This window comes from Phyllobates terribilis, unplaced genomic scaffold, assembly GCF_046119375.1.
Source record: "Phyllobates terribilis strain yellow unplaced genomic scaffold, ASM4611937v1 Scaffold_7__3_contigs__length_470593459, whole genome shotgun sequence".
NCBI lineage: Eukaryota > Metazoa > Chordata > Amphibia > Anura > Dendrobatidae > Phyllobates > Phyllobates terribilis.
In genome coordinates, this window is record NW_027362767.1 from 355,898,750 (window position 1) to 355,920,889 (window position 22,140).

The 22,140-nt window shown below is 41.8% G+C and overlaps 1 protein-coding gene across 3 annotated transcripts in view; it reads left to right on the top strand.

Annotated features, from left to right (window-relative positions):
* The first annotated feature begins 657 nt into the window (after window positions 1–657).
* ARHGEF6 (Rac/Cdc42 guanine nucleotide exchange factor 6) overlaps window positions 658–22,140 on the top strand; it is a 127,132-nt gene continuing 105,649 nt past the window's right edge. Inside the window, exons 1-3 of one of the 3 annotated variants that reach the window (XM_073641265.1) lie at window positions 658–1,005; window positions 13,876–13,959; window positions 20,019–20,103. In XM_073641265.1, coding sequence (XP_073497366.1) covers window positions 841–1,005; window positions 13,876–13,959; window positions 20,019–20,103 — 334 coding nt within the window. In that variant the 5' untranslated portion in view covers window positions 658–840. Of the gene's footprint in view, window positions 1,006–8,527; window positions 8,638–13,875; window positions 13,960–20,018; window positions 20,104–22,140 lie in introns of those variants that run through there. The other 2 variants (XM_073641266.1, XM_073641267.1) reach the window with 2 other exon arrangements.

Genomic DNA, 22,140 nt, shown 5'->3' on the forward strand with positions numbered 1-22,140 from the left:
TACATGTAAATGGGAAAGGTTTATTCTGATTTCATGTCAGATATTGAGAAAAACATGTATATGTGTCTTTTTATATAGTGTATGTAAACTTCTAGTTTCAACTGTATATATATATATAAAATCAGGATGGTGGGGTGGTCCAATTCTTGCAACGAAGCCCATCAGACTTTAGTTACACCACTAGTCTGAACGCACCCTAACTTACACATTTCCAGGAGGAATAACAGAGGAGTGGCACAATGCAGTTGTAAGAAAACATTTTTCATGGGGAATTCCAGTAACAAGAGATGTCAGGTAAGCTTTAAAAGTTATTAATTAACCTATTCAGTTCGCGTTCTTCTTCATATTCATTAACTTCAAATATTCAAAGTCCAAGAGTTAAAAATAATAAAATAAATAAGAATCAGCTGATTCTGGGAAAGCTGGGTGACTGTATGTCCACCTTTCGCAGATTCCATAAATGTTTCCACAGCTGGTCTGTCCATTTTTTAGCTTACCCCCGCCAGTATGTGGGCAGAAGTAGTTGGGTTTGACTTGTAGGGTCCCAGGAAAGCTGAGTGGCTGCTCCGGGGATCACATATGAGTTGTCACCCAGCTTTCCCAGACACGAATATAGTAAGAACTAGTGGAGAGGGTTGTATGTTCTGGTGAATGATTCATGGGCGCATCCCCTTCTCAGAGTCAGGATCTCCCTGGAGTCACCCCAGTCTCCAGCAGTGCACACAGTGTCTGACATAACGAGCAGCTTCCTGTCTGTGCTGGTGCACAGAAAAAGGAAGAAGCCTGAGATGTAATCAGGATGTGGGTACATTACAGAGATCTAGTCCCAGCAGCGCAGCCATGAACCCAGAGGAGCAGACTGTCACCTGGCTCATCTCCCTGGGGGTCCTCAACTCCCCCAAGAAGAACATCTGTGACCCAGAGGACTTCTTAAAGTGCTCCCTCAAGGATGGGGTGGTGCTGTGTAAGCTGATGAGCCGTCTGCTCCCGGGCTCTGTGGACAAGGTAAGCATGGGGTTAAACCCCAGCATGGCATAGTTGTGCTATGGCGATATATATACTGTATACGGCTGTGACATGGGGCTGCAAGCAAGGAGGAAACGCCCTAATCGCTGGATAATGTCCCACTACTGGGAAACATCCAAATGCTCAGGAACTACTACTCTCAGCATGTCACAGAATGCTGGTAGTTGTAGGGTTAAGCTGGGCGGCTGGAGAAAGTTATAGTGAATTGTCAGAATACCTAAAACAGAGAAGAAAGCGGCTATTATCATTACAGACATGTAAGGAGATGATCTGAGCTGGAGATCTGTGAGATAAGGGCGTGAAGAACACTCCATCCTGGGCAGCCTGACGTGGCTGATAGCAGAGAACAATGCACTTCATTAATGGAGGATAGACGTTAGGCTGGATTCACACAGTGCAGCTCTGCGAGGAGCCTCAGATCCACAGCAGCCCTGATCCACTGCAGTATTCTATCTGCTCCTTAAATTATAGTAATCAATAATTATTAATACATAATTAAAAATCGTGGCACCTTCCCTTTGATTTTGCAGTTGTTTCACCTACAAAACTGCGCAGACGATCGTAACACAGCCGCAGCATGTGAACGCAGTCTAAGGGATAAGGTCAGTTTAGACAAGCCAATAATCTATGAGCGGCCAGTGTAGAAACGTTCGTTCATCGGTGGATTGGATCGTTTATGACATAGTCGGCAGCACATTGCGCCATGTAAACAGGGGATGTGCTACTGAAAGCGTGATGCTATACGAGTACAGGGGACAGAACAATTGTGCTAGCGATCATTCTGGTCCCATCACTTTTCATCAACCCATGAAGACAGTAAACGAGCCATGGTCAACTTATATCAGTGCTTGCTAATGGCCCGAAATTGCATCGCCCATGGCAGGAAAGGTCCCGCAGCCTGTAGTGAACTGTGAGGACCGTGTCTATGCAGGTATTAACCCAATACAGTCACATTCCTAGATACACGCCAGAAATTCTTCCATCTAAAAAATCCTAATGTCTGCAAAAGCTTTCACATAGTTTTTACTGGTTTTATGAATAATGCAAATAACAGGGTTTTATACAGTACAGACCAAAAGTTTGGACACACCTTCTCATTTAAAGATTTTTCTGTATTTTCATGACTATGAAAATTGTACATTCACACTGAAGGCATCAAAACTATGAATTAACACATGTGGAATTATATACTTAACAAAAAAGTGTGAAACAACTGAAAATATGTCTTATATTCTAGGTTCTTCAAAGTAGCCACCTTTTGCTTTGATGACTGCTTTGCACACTCTTGGTATTCTCTTGATGAGCCTCAAGAGGTAGTCACCGGAAATGGTCTTCCAACAATCGTGAATGAGTTCCCATAGATGCTTAGCAGTTGTTGGCCCTTTTGCCTTCACTCTGCGGTCCAGCAAACTCCAAACCATCTCGATTGGGTTCAGGTCTGGTGACTGTGGAGGCCAGGTCATCTGGCGTAGCACCCCATCACTCTATTTCTTGGTCAAATAGCCCTTAACCCGCCTGGAGGTGTGTTTGAGGTCATTGTCCTGTTGAAAAATAAATGATGGTTCAACTAAACGGAAACCGGATGGAATAGCATGCCGCTGCAAGATGCTGTGGTAGCCATGCTGGTGCAGTATGCCTTCAATTTTGAATAAATCCCCAACAGTGTCACCAGCAAAGCACCCCCACACCATCACACCTCCTCCTCCAGGCTTTACGGTGGAACCAGGCATTTAGAGTCCATCCGTTCACCTTTTCTGCGTCGCACAAAGACACGGTTGTTGGAACCCAAGATCTCAAATTTGGACTCATCAGACCAAAGCACAAATTTCCACTGGTCTAATGTCCATTCCTTGTGTTCTTTAGCCAAAACAAGTCTCTTCTGCTTGTTGCCTGTCCTTAGCAGTGGTTTCCTAGCAGCTATTTTACCATGAAGGCCTGCTGCACAAAGTCTCCTCTTAACAGTTGTTGTAGAGATGTTTCTGCTGCGAGAACTCTGTGTGGCATTGACCTGGTCTCTAATCTGAGCTGCTGTTAACCTGCGATTTCTGAGGCTGGTGACTCGGATAAACTTATCCTCAGAAGCAGAGGTGACTCTTGGTCTTCCTTTTCTGGGGCGGTCCTCATGTAAGCCAGTTTCTTTGTAGCGCTTGATGGTTTTTGCAACTGCACTTGGGGACACTTTCAAAGTTTGCCCAATTTTTCGCACTGACTGACCTTCATTTCTTAAAGTAATGATGGCCACTCATTTTTCTCTACTTAGCTGCTTTTTTCTTGCCATAATACAAATTCTAACAGTCTATTCAGTAGGACTATCAGCTGTGTATCCATCTGACTTCTGCACAACACAACTGATGGTCCCAACCCCATTTATAAGGCAAGAAATCCCACTTATTAAACCTGACAGGGCACACCTATGAAGTGAAAACCATTTCCGGTGACTACCTCTTGAAGCTCATCAAGAGAATGCCAAGAGTGTCCAAAGCAGTCAGCAAAGCAAAAGGTGGCTAATTTGAAGAACCTAGAATATAAGACATATTTTCAGTTGTTTCACACTTTTTTGTTAAGTATATAATTCCACATGTGTTAATTCATAGTTTTGATGCCTTCAGTGTGAATGTACAATTTTCAAAGTCATGAAAATACAGAAAAATCTTTAAATGAGAAGGTGTGTCCAAACTTTTGGTCTATACTGTATGTCCAGATAAATGGCTCATATGACGGCCTATCCTATGTGGAGTTTACGTTGAGACTTGACCTGCAGAGTATTTTCCCCACATAGTACGTACTCCTATGGAGGTTACTGGATGTATTGTTTCCATGTAGGCTCCTATGTGTATAGGTGCTAGCTACACCCCAGAGTTACACTTATGTCACGGATATTCCCAACTAGGCTCAGGTTTAGTCTGGGACTTTAACACTGATGGTCTATCCTTAGGACAGGTCATCAATGTGTGACCGGTGGAGGTGCGACATCCAGCACCCCACCGCCAATCAGCAGTTCCAGCCGCCGCCGACATCGGGAGCACGAAGGTGTACATACCAACTCTCTAATGACAACCGCGAGCAACGGGACCCCATTCTCGGATGTTAATACGAGTGGTCTCATGTTTGTCACTGTTACTAAATCAAGCCCCCATCCCCCTCCATCCTATCAAAGAAGAACATACTTAGACCTTGCAGAAACCCTCTAGAGACAGGGCCCAAGAGGAAAAAGAAGGGCCCATTTCCACTTCCAAAGCAGGTGAAATTTTGCATTATGATGAGCTCTCAGACTGTAAAGGGCCCACATAACGTTCTTGTACAGGGGCCCTTTTTGGTCTGTGTCCGCCAGTGCCCTGAAGTATACGTACCGCAGGTGGAGAACTTAAAATCTAGGGCCCAATTCATTATTGCTTTTGCACGTTTTTTCATTTAATTTATTGGCGTTTTTTGCCTGTTTTTCTTTTTCACCTTATGTCTTCACCTGTTTTTTTTATGTTCACCATTGTGGGCAGGGTTTGGGTTTCCACATGTTTTTAGCTGCTTCATCAATTACGTCTTTTTAAAAAGTTGTAAAATCTGTACTCCAGCCCCCCCTCCAGAATAATTCTATACATAGAGAATTTTTGCTCAAATTTTAAAACATGTTTGCAATCATGCAATTTTATTTTACCCTAAAAGGAACAAAAAAGTTAAAGTAAACAATAAAGAGCTTTTTTGATTTTGCAAAAAAATCATGAACCACTTGCTCCATTTTGAAGAATTTGGCTCAAAAAATGTAAAAAAACAAAACAAATGTCAACAAAGACAAAACATTTAAAAAGCAAAACCCACAAATCATGAATGGGACCTGATGTATACAGGCAACCCTCATTTATTACCGTAAGTTAATAACGCTCTGATTGTGATTCTCCCAGCTAATTGATAGGGGTTTTGGAAGAAGTATCTCTCGCTGTCGAGAGTATATGTGCATGTATGGTCCCTACATGTAGCATGATGTTCTTCACCAGAAGATGATAATATAGAAGAATATCTGCATTTTTGCCACATGTTATAAAAAATTACACCTATATAAAATCCAAGGCATACGTAGGTACAGGCTCGGACTGGCCCACAGGAGGACAGGAGAATCCTCCGGTAGGCCGCCCCTGTGAAGGAGTGCTAATAAGTAGTGCTATTACACTTGATTTACAATGTGCAGCAAAAGGTATAATCAAATCATTCATTAAACAAAGCTAGGCAAATTAATATTATATGAAAGCAAAAGTAAATTTGTATACTACGGTAATGTATTTTTGCATGTGGCTGAACAGTGGGCCCCAAAAGTCAATGTTACTGGTGGGCCTTTACCAAACCAGTCCGACTCTGTGTAGGTACAATATGGACCTAGAGCGGTCTAGAAGTGCTGTATAACGGATCTGTACAGTATAGATCTGCAATACACCATGTGTTACTCAGTGACCAAGGAGAGGACAGGGTGCAGAACAACCGACATCTGCAGAAAGGAGGAAGTCACATTGTTACACATGGCCACATGGTGTTTGATTAGACACATTCTGAAATCCAGATCTCAGCTCCACCTCTGCTGTGACCGAGAGGCCTCCACAATCCTCATCTAAATACAGTGCGGCATCATTTCCTGCAGATGCTGTAATAGAGGCGATTGCAATAAATCAAGGGTTGTTCAGTATAATCTGCACTCATTGAATTGGACACTAAGGCCACTGCCCCACTATCAGTATTCGGTCAGTATTTTTTCTCAGGAGTGGGAGCCAAAACCAGGTGAGGAACAATCAGAGAAAAGGTAGAATAGAAACAAGTCACCAATTTTGCATTTATCACCCACTCCTGGTTTTGGCTCCCACTCCTGAGAAAAATTACTGACCAAATACTGACCAAATACTCATAGTGGAGCCGTGGCCTTAAGCACAGTAACATAGAAAGTTAGGTTAAACTTTTGCAGTGCTCAGAATGTTACCTGATTCACAATGGAACAGATATTTTTGGAGTACTTGTGTGAAGTTTGTGCCCAGTCCCTTTCTCCCCTGCATGGTGGTATGTCACAATCCAAACCCCAGATATGGTTCCCTCAGGCCGTGTTCACACATAGCGTAAATTGTACATTTTTGTTACTGCTGGTCTTTATCTGCATGTGTCTTAAACAATAACAATCTTCTTTGTTTATTGCATTTTTTGTGCATTTTTTTATGCATTTCCCATTTTTATTTGATGCGGCTTTGGTGCAGACTGGAAGCAGCTGTTTTAATGCATTTTGTTTTGTATAGAAAATGTTTAATGTTGCTCCTTTAACCAAATCTTTCATGTTAAGCTGGACATACAATGCAATAGTGGCTGCAGAGTGGAATACAAAGCTTTGTTTTTTTTTTTGTTTTTTTTTTCCCTCTCCATTTCAGGGAAATTAGCAATGAAAGTATTTGGCACCTAAAGAGTTAACTTTAGTTAGCCCAAGTGGGCATTTGGGCCTGCACTTCTTCTCCCTGTATGAGTTGCTATCTGATAACACCCACTTGGACTTGACAAAAGTTAACTCATTAGGTGCCAATTACTTTAATCGCTAATCTCTCCGCAAGGGAGTGACAAAATAATAAAAAAAAAACTTTTATTCCGCTCTGCAGTCACTACTACATTGTGTCAAATTCAATATGAAAAATGTGGTGAAAGTTCCTCTTTAAAAACACAACTGCAATTTTTTACATGCATTTTGTCAGACTTCCCATAAAAACCTATGGAGGGAAATAAAAGATGCACAAAAAAAGGATAGTTGAACAGCGTCTTTAAACGCGGAGTTTTCATGAAATCGCACCCATTTCACTTGCACTGTTAAATGCTGCAGATTTTCTACACAAAAAAAATATTTATCTCATGCGGAAACATGGCCTCAAGGGTCGGATAGAAGAAAAACATTTATCGCCTAGCCATAAACTTATAAACTTGCAGATGTAGCCAATTTGTAGTAGATCTTTTTGTACATGTCCTCATATGATTATAAACTTTCTTTTCATATCAATAAAACTATTCCCATACTCCCTGATACCTAATCGTCAATGGAGTTAGATTATGGAAGCCCCATTCATTTATTTTCTTTTGGGTGTAGTTTGGAGCCCTATTATGGCGCATACTTTATTCTACTGTTACTATATTACTGAATTATGTAATATATCATCTTATTATGTGACTCACTTCTTGTATGCTCCTTATGGACGGCTTACAGGCACCGGAAACTTAAGTGAATTTGTCATAATACTGCATAATACTGTGTGGCCTTATACAATTGACTTAGGGCACAGTCAGACGGCCATATAAATCAGGCCCAGAACGGACTGCAATGCGCGGACTGACTGGCGGCTCTCCTGACCCGAGCGAGACAAGAGAATAGAAATACATGATATATGGACTCATTCATTTGTCATGTACAAGAAAAATGGACCGATTATTTTGATCAGACTTTGATCAGTCAGTGTCATGCGTTTTTTGTGTATGTGGAGAAAAAAAAAAAGTTTCTCTACCTTCTCCTATGTGACTGTCCGTGAGGGCTCGCTTATATACTTCGGATGAGTAGTATCCAATGTTTTATCGGATAGCGCTCAGAGACCAAAGTCATTCAATGGGGCAGTAATGATCAGCGGTATTTTTCTCGTGCCAATCTGGCATTTGAAAAAAATTTCAGCATGCAAAACTCGGATGCCACTCACCCATTGAAGTCTATGGGTATGTGGAAAGCATCAGACCACACAATGATGACCTCTGAGTGCAGACTGATTTCTGCGGAGTCACAGGATGGAGAAATGTTCTCCAGTTTCTTCTCACCTGTGCTTAGGGGTCTCTCACAATCAGGTCACACTAAGCTGATATTCAGATCAAACTTGGATCAGAGTTTGATCCGAATGTCATTTACACAATCGATCTGATTCTCTCGGAAGAGAGAATATACTCTCACGTGACCGTAGCCTGAAAATCGGACCACGCTCAGATGTGATCCGAGCGCAGTCAGTTTTTTTTTTCAGGGACCTATAGACTTCCATTTCTGATTTTGATCCAACCTTAGATTAAAATAAAGCATGTCTCCACTATCTTCCACGGACCACTCTGTCTGCGAAAAATCACAGTCATGTGAATGCCCCATAGACTATCACAGGTATGAGTGGTATCAGTGAAAACCATGAAGAGAACTGGGATGTTAGCCTTTCTTGCAAAGGCCATGAAAATTTGGCGTCAGTGGAACTACAAATCCCAGCATGCCCTTTTGTTGACATAGTAGATTACTTTTCTTGTTGCAATTTGTAGTCCCACTCCAGCTGGACATCTGCATCAACCACCACCAATGTTATTTACAAACACAGCAGAGTTTCTTTCCCAGTGATACATTGTGTATCATGTGCAGCAGTCAGTGATACAATGTATCATTCTTGTGCCTCCTTCCTGAAGCTGTAGATATAAGACTGTTAGTCATTGGTAGCTGGGCAGAAACTGCAATTGGTGAGATCTGTGTGACTTTCTCATTGGTCTGGGGAATTTTCCAACCCAGTTTGCTTTCTCTTCCTGTCAGTGAATGTATATACTGTAGTTTGCTGCACTGAAGGCTGCTCTGTCCCACAAACTGCTACATACAAGGTCAGTGGACGTTTCCCATGAACCCCTCTTTGCTTTTTTACTTGTTATTTATTGTGTATAGACTTTACAGAATGTGTCTTATTGAATGAGATAAGTTATAGATCTGTCTAACAAACTCAGTGCTGTCTACATATGTGATGTGCAAGCAAATTGCGCTGTTGGTTTTAATGGAAATTTGTAGCCTATTTTTGCCCCAAATCAAATACCAGTAAAAATAGATTGTTTTCTATCTTTCTGGGAAAGCTGGGTGACACGTGTATGACTACCATGTCTGCACAGGGGTTGTCATCCATCTTTCCCAGACTTCTAAGTAACAAACTTACTTAGCTATGCATTAATTTACCCCCCTCCTGTATTACCGATGATAGCTGTAATGGGCAATTTAAAGGATGGCTTTAAACAATACCCTTTTTTTTTTTTTTAGAATAACTCTGCAAAAAAATAGTTTATTTTAGACTATTGGCATTTTGGACCCCTAGCAATAGGAGGAACATGTCTGTAAGCATTGGGTTTCCCTGCAGTGCTATCACATTGTTTGTGAAGCATTATATAATTTCCATTGAAATCAATAGACTGTATGTAACACACACACACACACACACACACACACACACACACACACACACACACACACACACACACACACACACACACATACATGTAATAGAGGGAGAAACGTTCCCTGTAGTCGCTCTCTGCTTATCCAGCTAATAGATGAGGACCCTGAGTGCGGACCCCCCTCAAGTAACGCTGAATCTTTAATTGGTTCAGAAAATCTATTCTCATATAGCCTGACTTTATAGTCAAATATTTGCTGACGATGTGACTTTATCATAGTCTTGTAGTAGCTTAAATCACTAACATAACGAAATATTCTACCTAATATAGCGGCGTCGCCTGCATGTTTAATATCAGATTAAATCAGCGATTCCCAAGATAAAATGCCTGGAATACTCCATGGAGAAGCAGACTGTACGAGCACATCTACGATACATGGGAATATTTATGGGGTTACTGTACATTTATTCAGTTTTCATAAATTTATATAAACTAGTCAATATTTGTATGTAATAAGCTACAGTTTATGGCATAAGGAAAACATGTCTATTGACTTGAATGAGGCTTTGCTGAGACTAACTTTACATCTGGGAATGACAGACACCATTGAAGAAGATGGACTTGGGGTCTGTCGGGCTCTCCTGTGGCGTCTGTGCTCTTTACATTAAGTGTAGTGCTGCATACGGTGTTATCTTTGCCATTAAATGTGAAGGAAATTACAGTGGCAACCTTCTGTTAGAAGTGTGAATAGAGTCTCAGGCTGTGTGCCCACGTAGCATTTTTCAAGCGTATATGCTGCGGAATTTCCGCATCGTAAACGCTTGAAAAACGCATGTATATCCGCACCCCATGGTCCCCAATGGGATTCCGCAACTTCTATGCACATGCTGCGGATTTTTCCGCAGCGTTTATGCCGCGTTCAAAAATCCGCAGCATGTCATTTAATTTTGCGTTTCCGCAAGCGGAATTGCCTTAGTCCAATGCATAAAAAACGCAAGGCAATTCCGCATGTGGAAAACGCGTGATAAACGCGTGCGGAATTCCGCATGCGTTTTTCCGGGAGAGGGCTTGCATTTATGCAGCAGAAATTTTCTGCTTCATAAATGCAACGTGGGCACATAGCCTCAGAAGTGTGAATAGAGTCTTATGTTGTATCTGATTTCCCAGACCAGAAATCTATAGGAAGTGTCACAGGGGTTTGATAAAGCTTTCATTATGAAATCAAAGATGGTCCAATATCGGAAACTTAAAGGGTTATCCCGGGGCCACTCACACCCACTTCAGGAGGTGAGCTGCTCCAATTAGATCACAGTTACAGATCTCTGCAGGAGTGCGTGTGTGATCAGCAGGTGTCAAGAACAGGTCCATATTGTAATAGGACTAGTGCTCAATACCTGCCAATGGTGCACCACCCCAGCAGTTATCTGTAGACATGAAATCAGTGGTGCTGTTTATCTCCAAATAAGTTGGTGAGCCGCGCCGGAATAAACCTTTAAATAAACGGCATGCAGACATATTCTACTTCAACAGAGGCCAAAAGACACTCTTGTCCTTCAGAAAGTGAAATGGGGGCCAGATAGAGCACAAATGGGGGTTTCCATACCAGCTATTATTAAAAATGGACCCACCTGGTCTTAAAAACGAACAGATTCAATCATAGTATAATATATAATGTGTCGTACAGCAAGAATGAAGGGATCTTGGTGCAGCAACAATTAAGAGAGAAAGTTGAGGTGCCCCAGATGAAGCCGACGTAGGTGAAACTAGTTAGGCAGATGAAGATTTTGTGGTTATGATATTTGCATTTTTATCTACTGCTTGTACATAATCCTTGCTGGTTATTGCACTATTGCTCTGTGATTTCGGACAAAGTTAATGGTGTCTATATGAACTGAGAGAGAGTGCATGCGGCCAGAGACAGAGGGATATGGATTAGCCCTTATGACTGGGGTCCTCAGAAGGAAGAAACATCTCAGCATCTCCTGCTTGACAGTTCCTATCAAATTCTAAAAGCACTAGTGGACCTCCACCTCTCCTCTGCACCACTGCCTGTGACTTTTCTGCTTTCCTTGTTTCCTCTTTTGGTGGGGGACGTTATGTGAACACTGCAGCCATTCAATGGTCGGTGATTGGCTGGAACTCGAACGTTCCATCAAAGCTGCAAGAAGCAGTCTCCTAGCTTTCTCTTCTTGATTAGGCAGAATGTCACTGCTGCACCTGTTTAGTGACCACTGAGTGGCTGCAGTGGTCACAGGATAACTCCCACCAGAAAGGGAAATAAGGGGTTACATTCAGCGGTGTGGAGGGGCGGTGTGAATATCTGTTCTTTTTTGTTTTAAAACCCCACTGGCCCATTTTTAATAGGATTATATTTAAAAGACAACCCCTTTAATGTGTACTTTTCCGGGAGTTTGTGTTCTGCTAAGTTCACAGGACTTCATCACTGCAAATTGATATTTAGTGCTTTGTTCATCCTTTTACAAGAGAAGGAAACTACAACTCACAGGACCCAACATCAAAATATGGGACCCTTTAAGGTTTTCACAGGTGAATCCACTGAGCTGAGATGACTGGCAGTGGATGGGGGAGAGATCCACATGCAATGATTGCACGGATCAGCCCTTCCCCTCTTATATTTTCCGCAATGATTGATGGGAGATATTGATTGGTGCTGATGAGAAAAAGTCCACAAAGATATTTGACCAGCATAGCAGATCTCTCTCTATGTATAGAGTATATATGTATACATTGCTTCATATCGTGCTCAGAGAGGTCATTTTTGCACTAGGGAAGTGGTTCACAATGAAAGGGTTACGGGCTATGGCTACACAATGACGAATGTCGAACAACTGCATTTCACAGGCAGACTGCACATTTAAAAACATTTGTGACTTTCAGCCGAATAACTATTGTACTTTATTGGCATTTTAAAGTCTCAGGTGACCCTGAAGCCTTGATACTAGAGCAGCAGTGAATTCAAGGGAATCTGTCAGCAGGTTTTTCTTATGTAATCCTAGAGCAGCTTGATGTAGAGGCAGAGAATCTGATTCCAGGGATGTGTCACTTGCAGTTTGCTGAAGTTTCAATACAAACAGTGTTTTATCAGAAGGAGAATATGACTACTGGATTACAGAGGTTGTCCACTACTAGGACAACTCCTTTTCATCTGAACGTTTGCTCCTGTTGAAATAAAATCACTAATACTCGCCTCCCGTGCCGGCGCCATTCCAGTGGTGTCAGCACTTGGTTCCCGGTGCTCATGTAAGGTTCTTGCATCTCACGAGCCTTGTGCCCAGTCAGCTCCGGTGTGACTTTCCCCGGAACAGCGCCGGCACGGGAGGTGAGTATAGGTGTTTTTATTTTAATGGGGGCAAACGTTCAGATTGAAAAGGGAGTTGTCCTAGTAGTGGACATCCCCTTTAAGTCTCGTGCAAGCCAGTCCAGCTAATCTGATTGGCACCTTGCTGAGAATCAGTGGAGCGCAGCGGAGAAAGCAGGGATTCTATCAAGACTGCAGCAAGCAGCCCAGTAAGTGACACATCACTGGAATCAGGGTCTCTGTCCCTACATCATGCTGTTCTCAGATTGCATAGCGAAACCCTGCTGACAGATTCCCTTTAAAATATCAAAAAGTCATTCTGACATGGTTTTGCAAAGTAAGTAAACCAGTCTCATTGGATCTAATATCTGTTTATTGTGTTGTGAAATCTGGGGGACAAACATTTTTATAAAATGCTCAGCATTTGTTAAAAAAAAAAAAAATGTTAAAGCAATATTTATCTCACCAAATCCTTGAAACTCTCATTAAGACTCTGTCCAGTCCCAAGTCAGTGTGTACTACCTGCTGCATGTGACCGACCTTAGGTAGTCACTAACTGGCGTGTCATCATTGCAGTCAGTGATTGCCTGCAGCGGGCACATATCCCTGTGATGGGATGTCATCGCTGCTGCAGGAAGTACAGACGGATGGAATACCGGTCGGCGGTATATTGTGGAGTTTTCTTTTATTTCCCAGATAAGCCCTCAGAGTTATACTCCTGTGTTCCCAGATAACTTGTTTAAGACTCCTAAGCTTTAGTTATCAGTGGTGCTTGCTAACAAGTGAACAGCATAACCCTATGGCTATGTTCACACTGGGCTTTTTTAGTGCCAATTTTCAGCAGCGTTTTACAGTACCAGCAAAGTCTATGAGGTTTCAGAAATCTCATGCACACACTTTGGGTTTTTCCTGACTGTTTTGTCAAAGAGCTGCGTTTTTGCAGAATGCACCGTGTCCCTTCTTTCAGCGTTTTTCACCCATAGAGAGCAATGGGTAGTGCAAAAATGCAGGTATCAGGTTTTGTTGTGCGTTTTTTTGTGCCAAAACCTGTGAAAGTTGAATTAGGTAATTTTTTTTAATTTTTTTTACTAAACTTTATCAGCATGCACAAGAGACAAATGGACAGTGACAAAAACACAGCACTAACCCAGCAAAACCTGCTTTTTTGAGGCAGAAACTTTACTGCCAAGAGAGCAGGTTTTGCTGCAGCAAAAACGCCCTGTGTGAACATAGCCTAATACTACCCTGATGTTGTTCTGTCCAAGTGTGCATCTGTCATCACTGCCATTATTTTTTCGTGATCTGTTTGTGCCTTGTAATTTATGTAACACTTATTTGTAACTATTCATTCTTTTCTTTAGTTTGTCGCGGAGCCGAAGAGTGAAGCCGACTGCCTTGAAAACATCCGTGAGTTCCTGAAAGCATGCGGCTCTCTCCGTGTCGAGGTGAGTTTAGTGATCGCTTTCCAATCTATTATGCATGAAGCTGATTTACAGCAGGTAACATCAGAAGCATGCCATGCAAGCTCAGACTAGGTCAGGTCACTTATACCCTAATATTATTATCTTACCGCCCCCTGATTTAAGGATACTGCACACGAGAAAAAGGTACAAACAGGGATTCAGGTAGACAATAGTATAACATAGGAAAGAGGCATAACAAAAGTATGAAGACCATAGACATATTGTCACGGGTGTATCAAGTGTGATAGTCGCTCTGGATCTGACTGTAGAAGGTCACTGCGCTTGGCTTTGCAGATGCCTTCTTGATCCTCTCATCTCTGTAGTGTAGTGATATCCTCCTTCCTTTAGGAACCAGAGGCGACCTCCACCTTCTGTTGCTGATTGACACACCCTTGCTTGATAGTTAAAAACTCTGTGTCTCTAGAGAGTTGCCGGTGATAGTTCCATGTTCCTCTGTCCATGCCTGGAGCACTAGTAGTCGGCTAGATTGTTCTTGGACTTCCCTTGGAGGACAGTTGGTGTTATCTCTCTGGTGTCTTCTGAAGCCAAGTGTATTCCCTTTGTTTATTTACCATGCTGTCTTTAGTTACAGTGGGGCCTGACTAGTGTTCACCCTGTCCCCTCCCTACCTAGGGCCAAGCTCTAGGGACATTCAGGGACTAGGTTTCCTGCTTGGCGATAGGTGCGGAACCTATATAGGGACGATAGGGTAGTCAGGGTGATATTAGGTCTGCCTAGGGGGTCTCCACTCCCCCTTTCCTTAGTTGTTGGGCTCCCTTCCCCGTATTCCCATCATTGTACACTTGTTCCTTCCCTCACCTTGCGTAACACATAACTACATGGGCGAAAGACTGGTACAGAGAGAGGAAAGACCCTGTCGTGACATATCCAGAGTCCATGCTAAATGAAAATAGTTAAATCTTACACCCCTAAAATATTAATAGGTTAGTAGCCTTCAAGGGGGTTTTCTTTTTAGCAGGTCACCATAGGATTGTGATCATTTATTTCAGGAGGTCTATTAGTAGAGTTATGTCTTTATTTTACTATCTACTCTGCAGGTTAGGTGATGTCAAAGGAAATCTGTCACCAGCTTTATGCTTTTTAATCTAAGAACAGCATAAAATAGGGATAGAGACCCCGATTCCAGAGCTGTGTCACATGCTGGGCTACTTGCTGTAGCTTTTGTAGTAATCACAATTTTATCTGCTAGTCTTCTCAACTTTGAGCCCTCTATATACTTGTCACCCGCCACCATTGAATGACAGATTTCTGCCAACATAAATGAAAACATGGGCAGAAAGCTGACAATCAGCACTGGGGCCTTGTTGGATATCAAGGATTACAGAGCAGGAGCTCATCACTGAGAGGACTAGCAGAGTTGCAGCAGATAAAACTGTTTTATCAAAGCCATAGCAAAAAGTCCTGTAAGTAACACAGGATTGGAATTTGTTGCTTTCAGGTAGGGCAGATTCTATATGCAGTATTATGAGTTTTCCTATTTTCGTAAGATGCAACCTATCTCTAGCAAAGAATCCATCATACAGGTAATTCTCTCCATGGTCAAGAAAACCAAAACATTGCTGACGGCACCATTGACGTAGCCAGTTGTTCAACTGTAGAATCTTGTTCAATCTCCTTATTCTTTGACCATCCGCTGGGAGGATGGATGAGAAGACCACCTACCCTCCCAGTTCCTTCAATGTCTTCAAAGTCTCGGCATATAGCTGCAGTCTCTTTAAGACACGTTCAAACAGACCTGTGTGGCCGCAGACATTGTATTGTAGAGAAAATCAACTCTGATTATGCAACCGGTCTGACAAGTGTTTCAGCCCCCCCTCGATAAACCCACCGATCATCTTCTGCTTGGCCTTGACTGATGGCCCCACCGTTTTGATGAAACGTCACTCTTTCACCTTGCATCTCGTGCATGTACAGCGCTCATATCGCCGTCTGCATTACCGTACTTCATATGTCCTACAGCAGACAGAGATCTGACTGATATGGGTGTCTCTTTTAGCTTTCTACCCTATTATATTGGCCCCAGGCATGATTTAGGTCTCCCTTAGCTCCATATATTCTGACCAGTTATTATATACATACAAATACAACATTGGAAATGCAAATCTTGGAAAAAATGCATCTTTTCTTTGTCTTTTTTTTTTTTATCAGTTCTACATGACAAGCTGTTGTGGCTTGTCAGAGGAATGTATACGATATGGAATGATGGTATATTTTGTCTGGCTGATTATTTCTAGTTCTGGCATGTTACAGCAAAATATTCTATATGTATTTATATATAGATTTTGTTTGTTTCTCTTCATCCTTCCAAGGGTTAGAAACTGGTGCTTAGCCCAATAAACTGTAAAATGAGTAAAGAGCCCAGAAACATTAAAAGAAAACCGAAGAATCCACATTGTGTAAATTGTTACTTATTTGGTTACTGCTACGGAGGAAAAATAAAACTTGCTTATCTTTCTATCATAAATGAAATGTACTAAACTGTTGGGTATTGTGCTATACTCAGTATTTACAAATAATGTATAAGAAATGTATCAGAGTAATAAACTCTGAGCTATAAGAATACAACAGAGAAGAGCGTCTCTGAATAGCATCACCGAGGAGGAGAACATAAATGGATTTTGTGGATGACTACAAATCCAGTTCAAAATTCAGGCTCAATGGGAAAGGCAAGATTTCTACTTGCACTTAAAAAGCAGCTAAATAAATCAATAAAAGATGGCAAAATGTGTGAATTAAAGGGAACCTGTCACCAAGTTTTCCCAATATATACCGGGTGGTCCAAAAGTAGGTGGACAGAAAGAGTAATAAGGTTATGAAGGGGGAGATTTATCAAACATGGTGTGAAGTGAAACTGGCTCAGTTGCCCTTAGCAACCAATCAGATTCCACTTTTCATTCCTCACAGACTCTTTGGAAAATGAAAGGTGGAATCTGATTGGTTGCTAAGGGCAACTGAGCCAGTTTCACAGATCTAGTTTTCACAGATAGATCTCCCCCAAATCTGTTTTCTTTTCAGATAATTCAGATAACACATAATGGAAAATAATTTAAATACAGATCAAAGAAAATGGATTTTAACAGAGTATTGGAAATCTCAAAATGCTGAAACCGTTAGAGCAAATTGGGTTGAAACATTTGGTACTCAAGCCCCAAAGAGACAAACCATTTACCGCATTCGTGACAAATTCAATGCCACTGGCTCAATCCTTAATGCTCCAAAAACTGCTCGACAGTCTGTATAGAAGATAATAAACAACTTGTTGCTGAAACATTTGTTCAGAGTCCAAAAAAGTCCACGAGAAGAGCCTCTTTGGAATTGGGAATTTCACGAGCCTCTATCATGCGAATCCTGAAATCTATTGGGTGGAAAGCTTATCGTCCACGTCTAATTCATGGTTTATTGGAGGATGATCCAGACAGGCGGCTGCAATTTAGTGTTTGATAAATCTTCCCCTTCATAACCTTATTACACTTTCTGTCCACCTACTTTTGGACCACCCTGTATATAAGCTAAAGCCACCACCTTTACTGCCTCTTTTACGGCATTCTAGCAAGCTGTATATAAGTTTCCAGCCACCTCTCCATATCCAAAAAATACCTTTTATTGCCCCCATTTGGCAAGGTTCGGTCCAATAGGCATTGCTGGTCTTGCTTCAGCGCCTTCTCTACTCCCGTCCACCTAGTTGCTTAATGTGGATGACGCGTCCTATGTCATCAACACAGACCCCCAATCTCGCTCCTGCGCAGGAACTTTGCTCTGACATCAGCAGGGCAGGGAGAAGTGCGCAGGAGAACAATCGGGGGCGCTGTGTGGATGACATATGACATGTCTTCCACATAAAGCAGGCAGGAGGATGGCGATTGCGGGGATGGAGAAGGCGCCGAAGCAAGACCAGCGATGCTCATCGGACCAGACCGTGCCATATGGGGGCATTATAAAAGATATTTCTTTGGAACTGAAGAGGGGGTGGTGACTTGACTTATTAAAGGCGATGGCCTTAATTTATATTGGGAAAACATGGTGACAGGTTCCCTTTAAACAAAGATTATAAACGAAATGTTTACTCAAGGTTCATACTCCGAGATGGTTTATTTCTGGATGTTATATCTGAATAAAACATTGGTTATATACTACATCTCCATTCTGGAGAACTGCCTGCCAAGATGCACTATCCTGGCTTTTTCTCAGTATATATTTGTTGTGTAGTTTTATATAAACCATTGGATAAAATGCTCAGCTTGTAGCTGATATGTTGAATTGATAAAAGTTAGGGGAGATTCAGAAATACTTTTTTTTTTCCAATTGGGTTAAGCTTAAAATCCAAACTCTCAAATTTATAGTTTCCAAACTTATCCTGAACTTATCTGCGGCACGGGGGCCCAGAGCCAGCTATAGAGAACTGCTGTCTTGGTGGCCATACGGCTGTGACAGCGGTCAGCAGTCAGCCATCTCTCTCGATTTCGCCGAGCATTTGTGTTTTCAATAGGGAAAGTGGAGGAAGTCGCATCCGGACAGCTCTGGTAAATGCTACTCTTCTGGAGAACAAAAGGGTCAGGCGGTTGAATTCAATCGGCCTGCCCCTATCTCTACCCACATCTTCTGACGGGTGAGAGCCGGGAGGCCCATATAGGGATTAGCTGGACGATCAATCCCACCAGTATTGACTATTTTGACTGACTTTAATGTGTATGGGGGCCTATGTTTATACAATGGCACAGAGTCCTATTAATCTATTATTACAGACTAGCAGCCACCCTATGTGCTGCCACCATTTATTCCTCTATTAAATAGAAAAATACCTCTATATTATGGTATTCTATAGAGCAGAGATCTCCGACCTGTAGCTTGGGAGCCACATGTGGCTCGTAGGCCATGATGTGTGGCTCACGGCGGTCTACCAGTTTGGTCCATTAGCACCCGGTGTAGCAAACGGCTTTGTAGAGAAGGTTTCCAGGTGGTGGCTTTTGAGAAATGTTCTTCATAGAATAGAAAAATATGAAGAAATAAATATCTTAAGCCGGAGTATGAAACTGCCAGTTACAGGGGTGCTTGAAGATGGATGTGGTAGTGTGTTGGGAGTGTGTTTTATGTGAGAATACCAAATGGGGGTAGCGTAGGAATCTTTGGATGCAAGTATATTGTCTATAAGGGTCAGGGACAGAAGATTTTGGTTTGCTTTCTGTGGGGAAGCTTTGTCATTATACCAGTAATGGGGGTTTGGGTGTCACTAATGTTGGGTGGTGGACGCTGGATGTGGCTCATGACCATCTCTCAGACCTGAATGTAGCTCTGAAACCAAGAAAGGTTGGGGACCAATGCTATAGAGCATGGCGGAAAAAGTACAAAATAGTAAACTCTATGTGCTCCGTATAAAATTCAAGGTATGTTTTGAGCCTATAGAATTCTCTGCGTGCAGGAGACATTACTCTATAGATAAATGCATCATCCTCGGTATATTGGTATCTATATGAATAAGAATAGGGTGTATCATGGCACCCTTCCATGCAGGCTTCTAAGTTTTTACGATTGTGGGAAAGCATTCCAGAAGAATTACCTAGATCTGCTTTGCTGCTGTAACCTGTTTTGTTTCCAGTATCTAATTTTGGCTTCCCACTTGGCAGCTGAATGTTCTGTCTATAACCCAACATGCCCTGCGCCTTTCCAAGTGTGATCTGATGGGTCCAGAGGTGACACAAGCCCCCTGATTGAGGGTAAAATGTCTCACCCTTGACACCATGTCACTGCTGCTCTACGTAAGTTTGATGTCTTCGGAGAACACTTGACAGATTACAGACAATTACTTGGAATGTCTTTAGGCAAATATCTGAAATATCTTAAGTTCTAAAACATGTAAGTGGCAAGCCGCCTAGCTTAATATTGATGGATCACTTGTGGTTACCCTAGAAAGCTGGGTTTCCGCAATTTAGAGACTGGAATAGGGAGAAACTTGTTACCTTAAAAATAAGCAGATACATCTTGAAATGATAAACTGATACATTGGGATTGTGATTTCTCCACAGCTATTTGAGGCGCATGACCTTTACACTGGTGAGAACTTTTCTAAGATATTGAACACACTTATTGCTGTCAACAGAGCTACTGAAGGTAAGACGTAACAGATCTCTTGTCTATTCACAGGGTAACTGTACTTTCAAGCAACTTTACAGAGCAAGCTGCCCTGCTGTGTACATGAGAAATAACACTATTTCTGGTCAATATATGATTGTATCCTGCATTTTTCACCAGTATGCCCCTCTGCAGGCTTTGTCTCTTAATTAGCAATTGACTCTAAGCTGGTGGGAGGAAACTAGCTGTCTCCTAAACACAACTCAGCAATCGGAGGGGGATTCTTGCTCTTCATTCCTTAGTGAACACATAGAGGAGCAGCATAGAGGAAGTGGTACAGAATTACTGAGCAGTGAAGATGTGAATTCAGGTCTGGGGTGAGGGAAAAGACTTGCTTGAAAGTTCAACGTAATGTCTATGTGTCTCTGCCTGGTTCCTCACTCTGCTCCTCAATCCTCCTCCCCCTTCTTTTTCCATAAAATATAATAAGAGGTGTAACTTTAAACTTCAGTAGTCTGGCAGTCCCTCTCAAGATGGAGTTGGTCTAGGTTTTTTTTTTCCAGAATGGATGGTGAAGTGTCATTCGTGGGGAAAGAAGCTAAAATTTATGATAAGATATATTTCAAACTTTATTTATTTATTTTAATCTCCTTGTACAACTGATTCATCCAGAGTTTGTTGAAAATACAATCCCCATTAAACTGCTACATTTCAGCATTTCACATCAGAGCTATAACATCCATACCTGGGGCTTGCTCCCTCTGCTTCTGTCGATGCGGAGCAATAATGCAGCAATTGTGATTGATATTCTGGGACTTGTGGTGCTCTCCGGGTAGGTGATTTGAGTGTTAACTCACTCCCATCGATGCAAATAAAATACAAATGTCTTCTAAAAATGAAGATGACGGTAAAGAAAATTGTAGTCTTGTATGGTTGCACATTCATTTTCTCTTAAATGGTTTTCATTTTGTGCCCAGCTCTGGGTCCCAATCCTGAGCAGTGCTCTACCGGGGGGAACATATACCAGTCAATTCCACAAGATACTCATTTTTGGAAAAAAACGATGATGCTGGTAAAGAAAAATTGGAGCCATTTAAAGCACATGAATTTTTGTTTGAAAAAAATTTCACCTTTTATACACATTGAAATTGAGGCTATGTACTATGCAGTGACTATATGTTACTTTCTCCAAACCCATGACAGCCATGATGCTTCCAGCATTGTCGCTTACTAAGTTGCCCAGTTATAGATAAGAAGGAGCCAGTCAGTGTGACATTTGATACATTCTGCCCTTTTTTGCGGACGGGAAAATGTTAATTGAGGAGGCTGTGGAGAAGGTGCGTAAAGTGTTGCCTGGTGTGGAGGCATCCCCAATCAACACCTGGCCACTTGCGGTGCTTCATCACACTGATTCAATGGGCCTTGTAAGTAATGGAAAGTTCCTGACTGTAATTACTGTTGTTGATGGTGGAGTTCAACTTTCAGCACAAAGTCAGTCCCAAGGAGCGGCCTACAGACTCTGCCAGGAGACTACAAAGGAGGCACGGCTTTCTTCAAGAAATAACTAGAGCCAGGCAGCTGCTGCCAAGTCAAAATCATTAGTTGCATTAACCCCTTTACCACCTTGGGTTCTCCGTTTTGTTTTTTTTCATTTTTTTTTTGCTCCCCTTCTTCCCAGAGCCATAACTTTTTTTATTTTTCCGTCCATATGGCCGTGTGAGTGCTCCTTTTTTTGCAGGACGAGTATTACTTTTGAACGACAGCATTCATGTGCTGGAAAACGAGAAAAAATTCCAAGTGCGGTGAAATTGCAAATAAAGTGCATGCAATTCCACTATATATATAATTTTTTTACCATATTCACTAAATGCTAAAACTGACCTGCCATTATGATTCTCCAGGTCATTACGAGTTCGTAGATACCAAACATGTATAGGTTCTTTTTTATTTAATTATTTTATTTATTTAAGTGATTAAAAAAAATCCAAAGTTTGTAAAAAAAAAAAAAAAAAAAAAAAAAAAAAAAAAAAAAAAAAAAATGGCGTCATTTTCTGAGACCCATAGCGTCTCCATTTT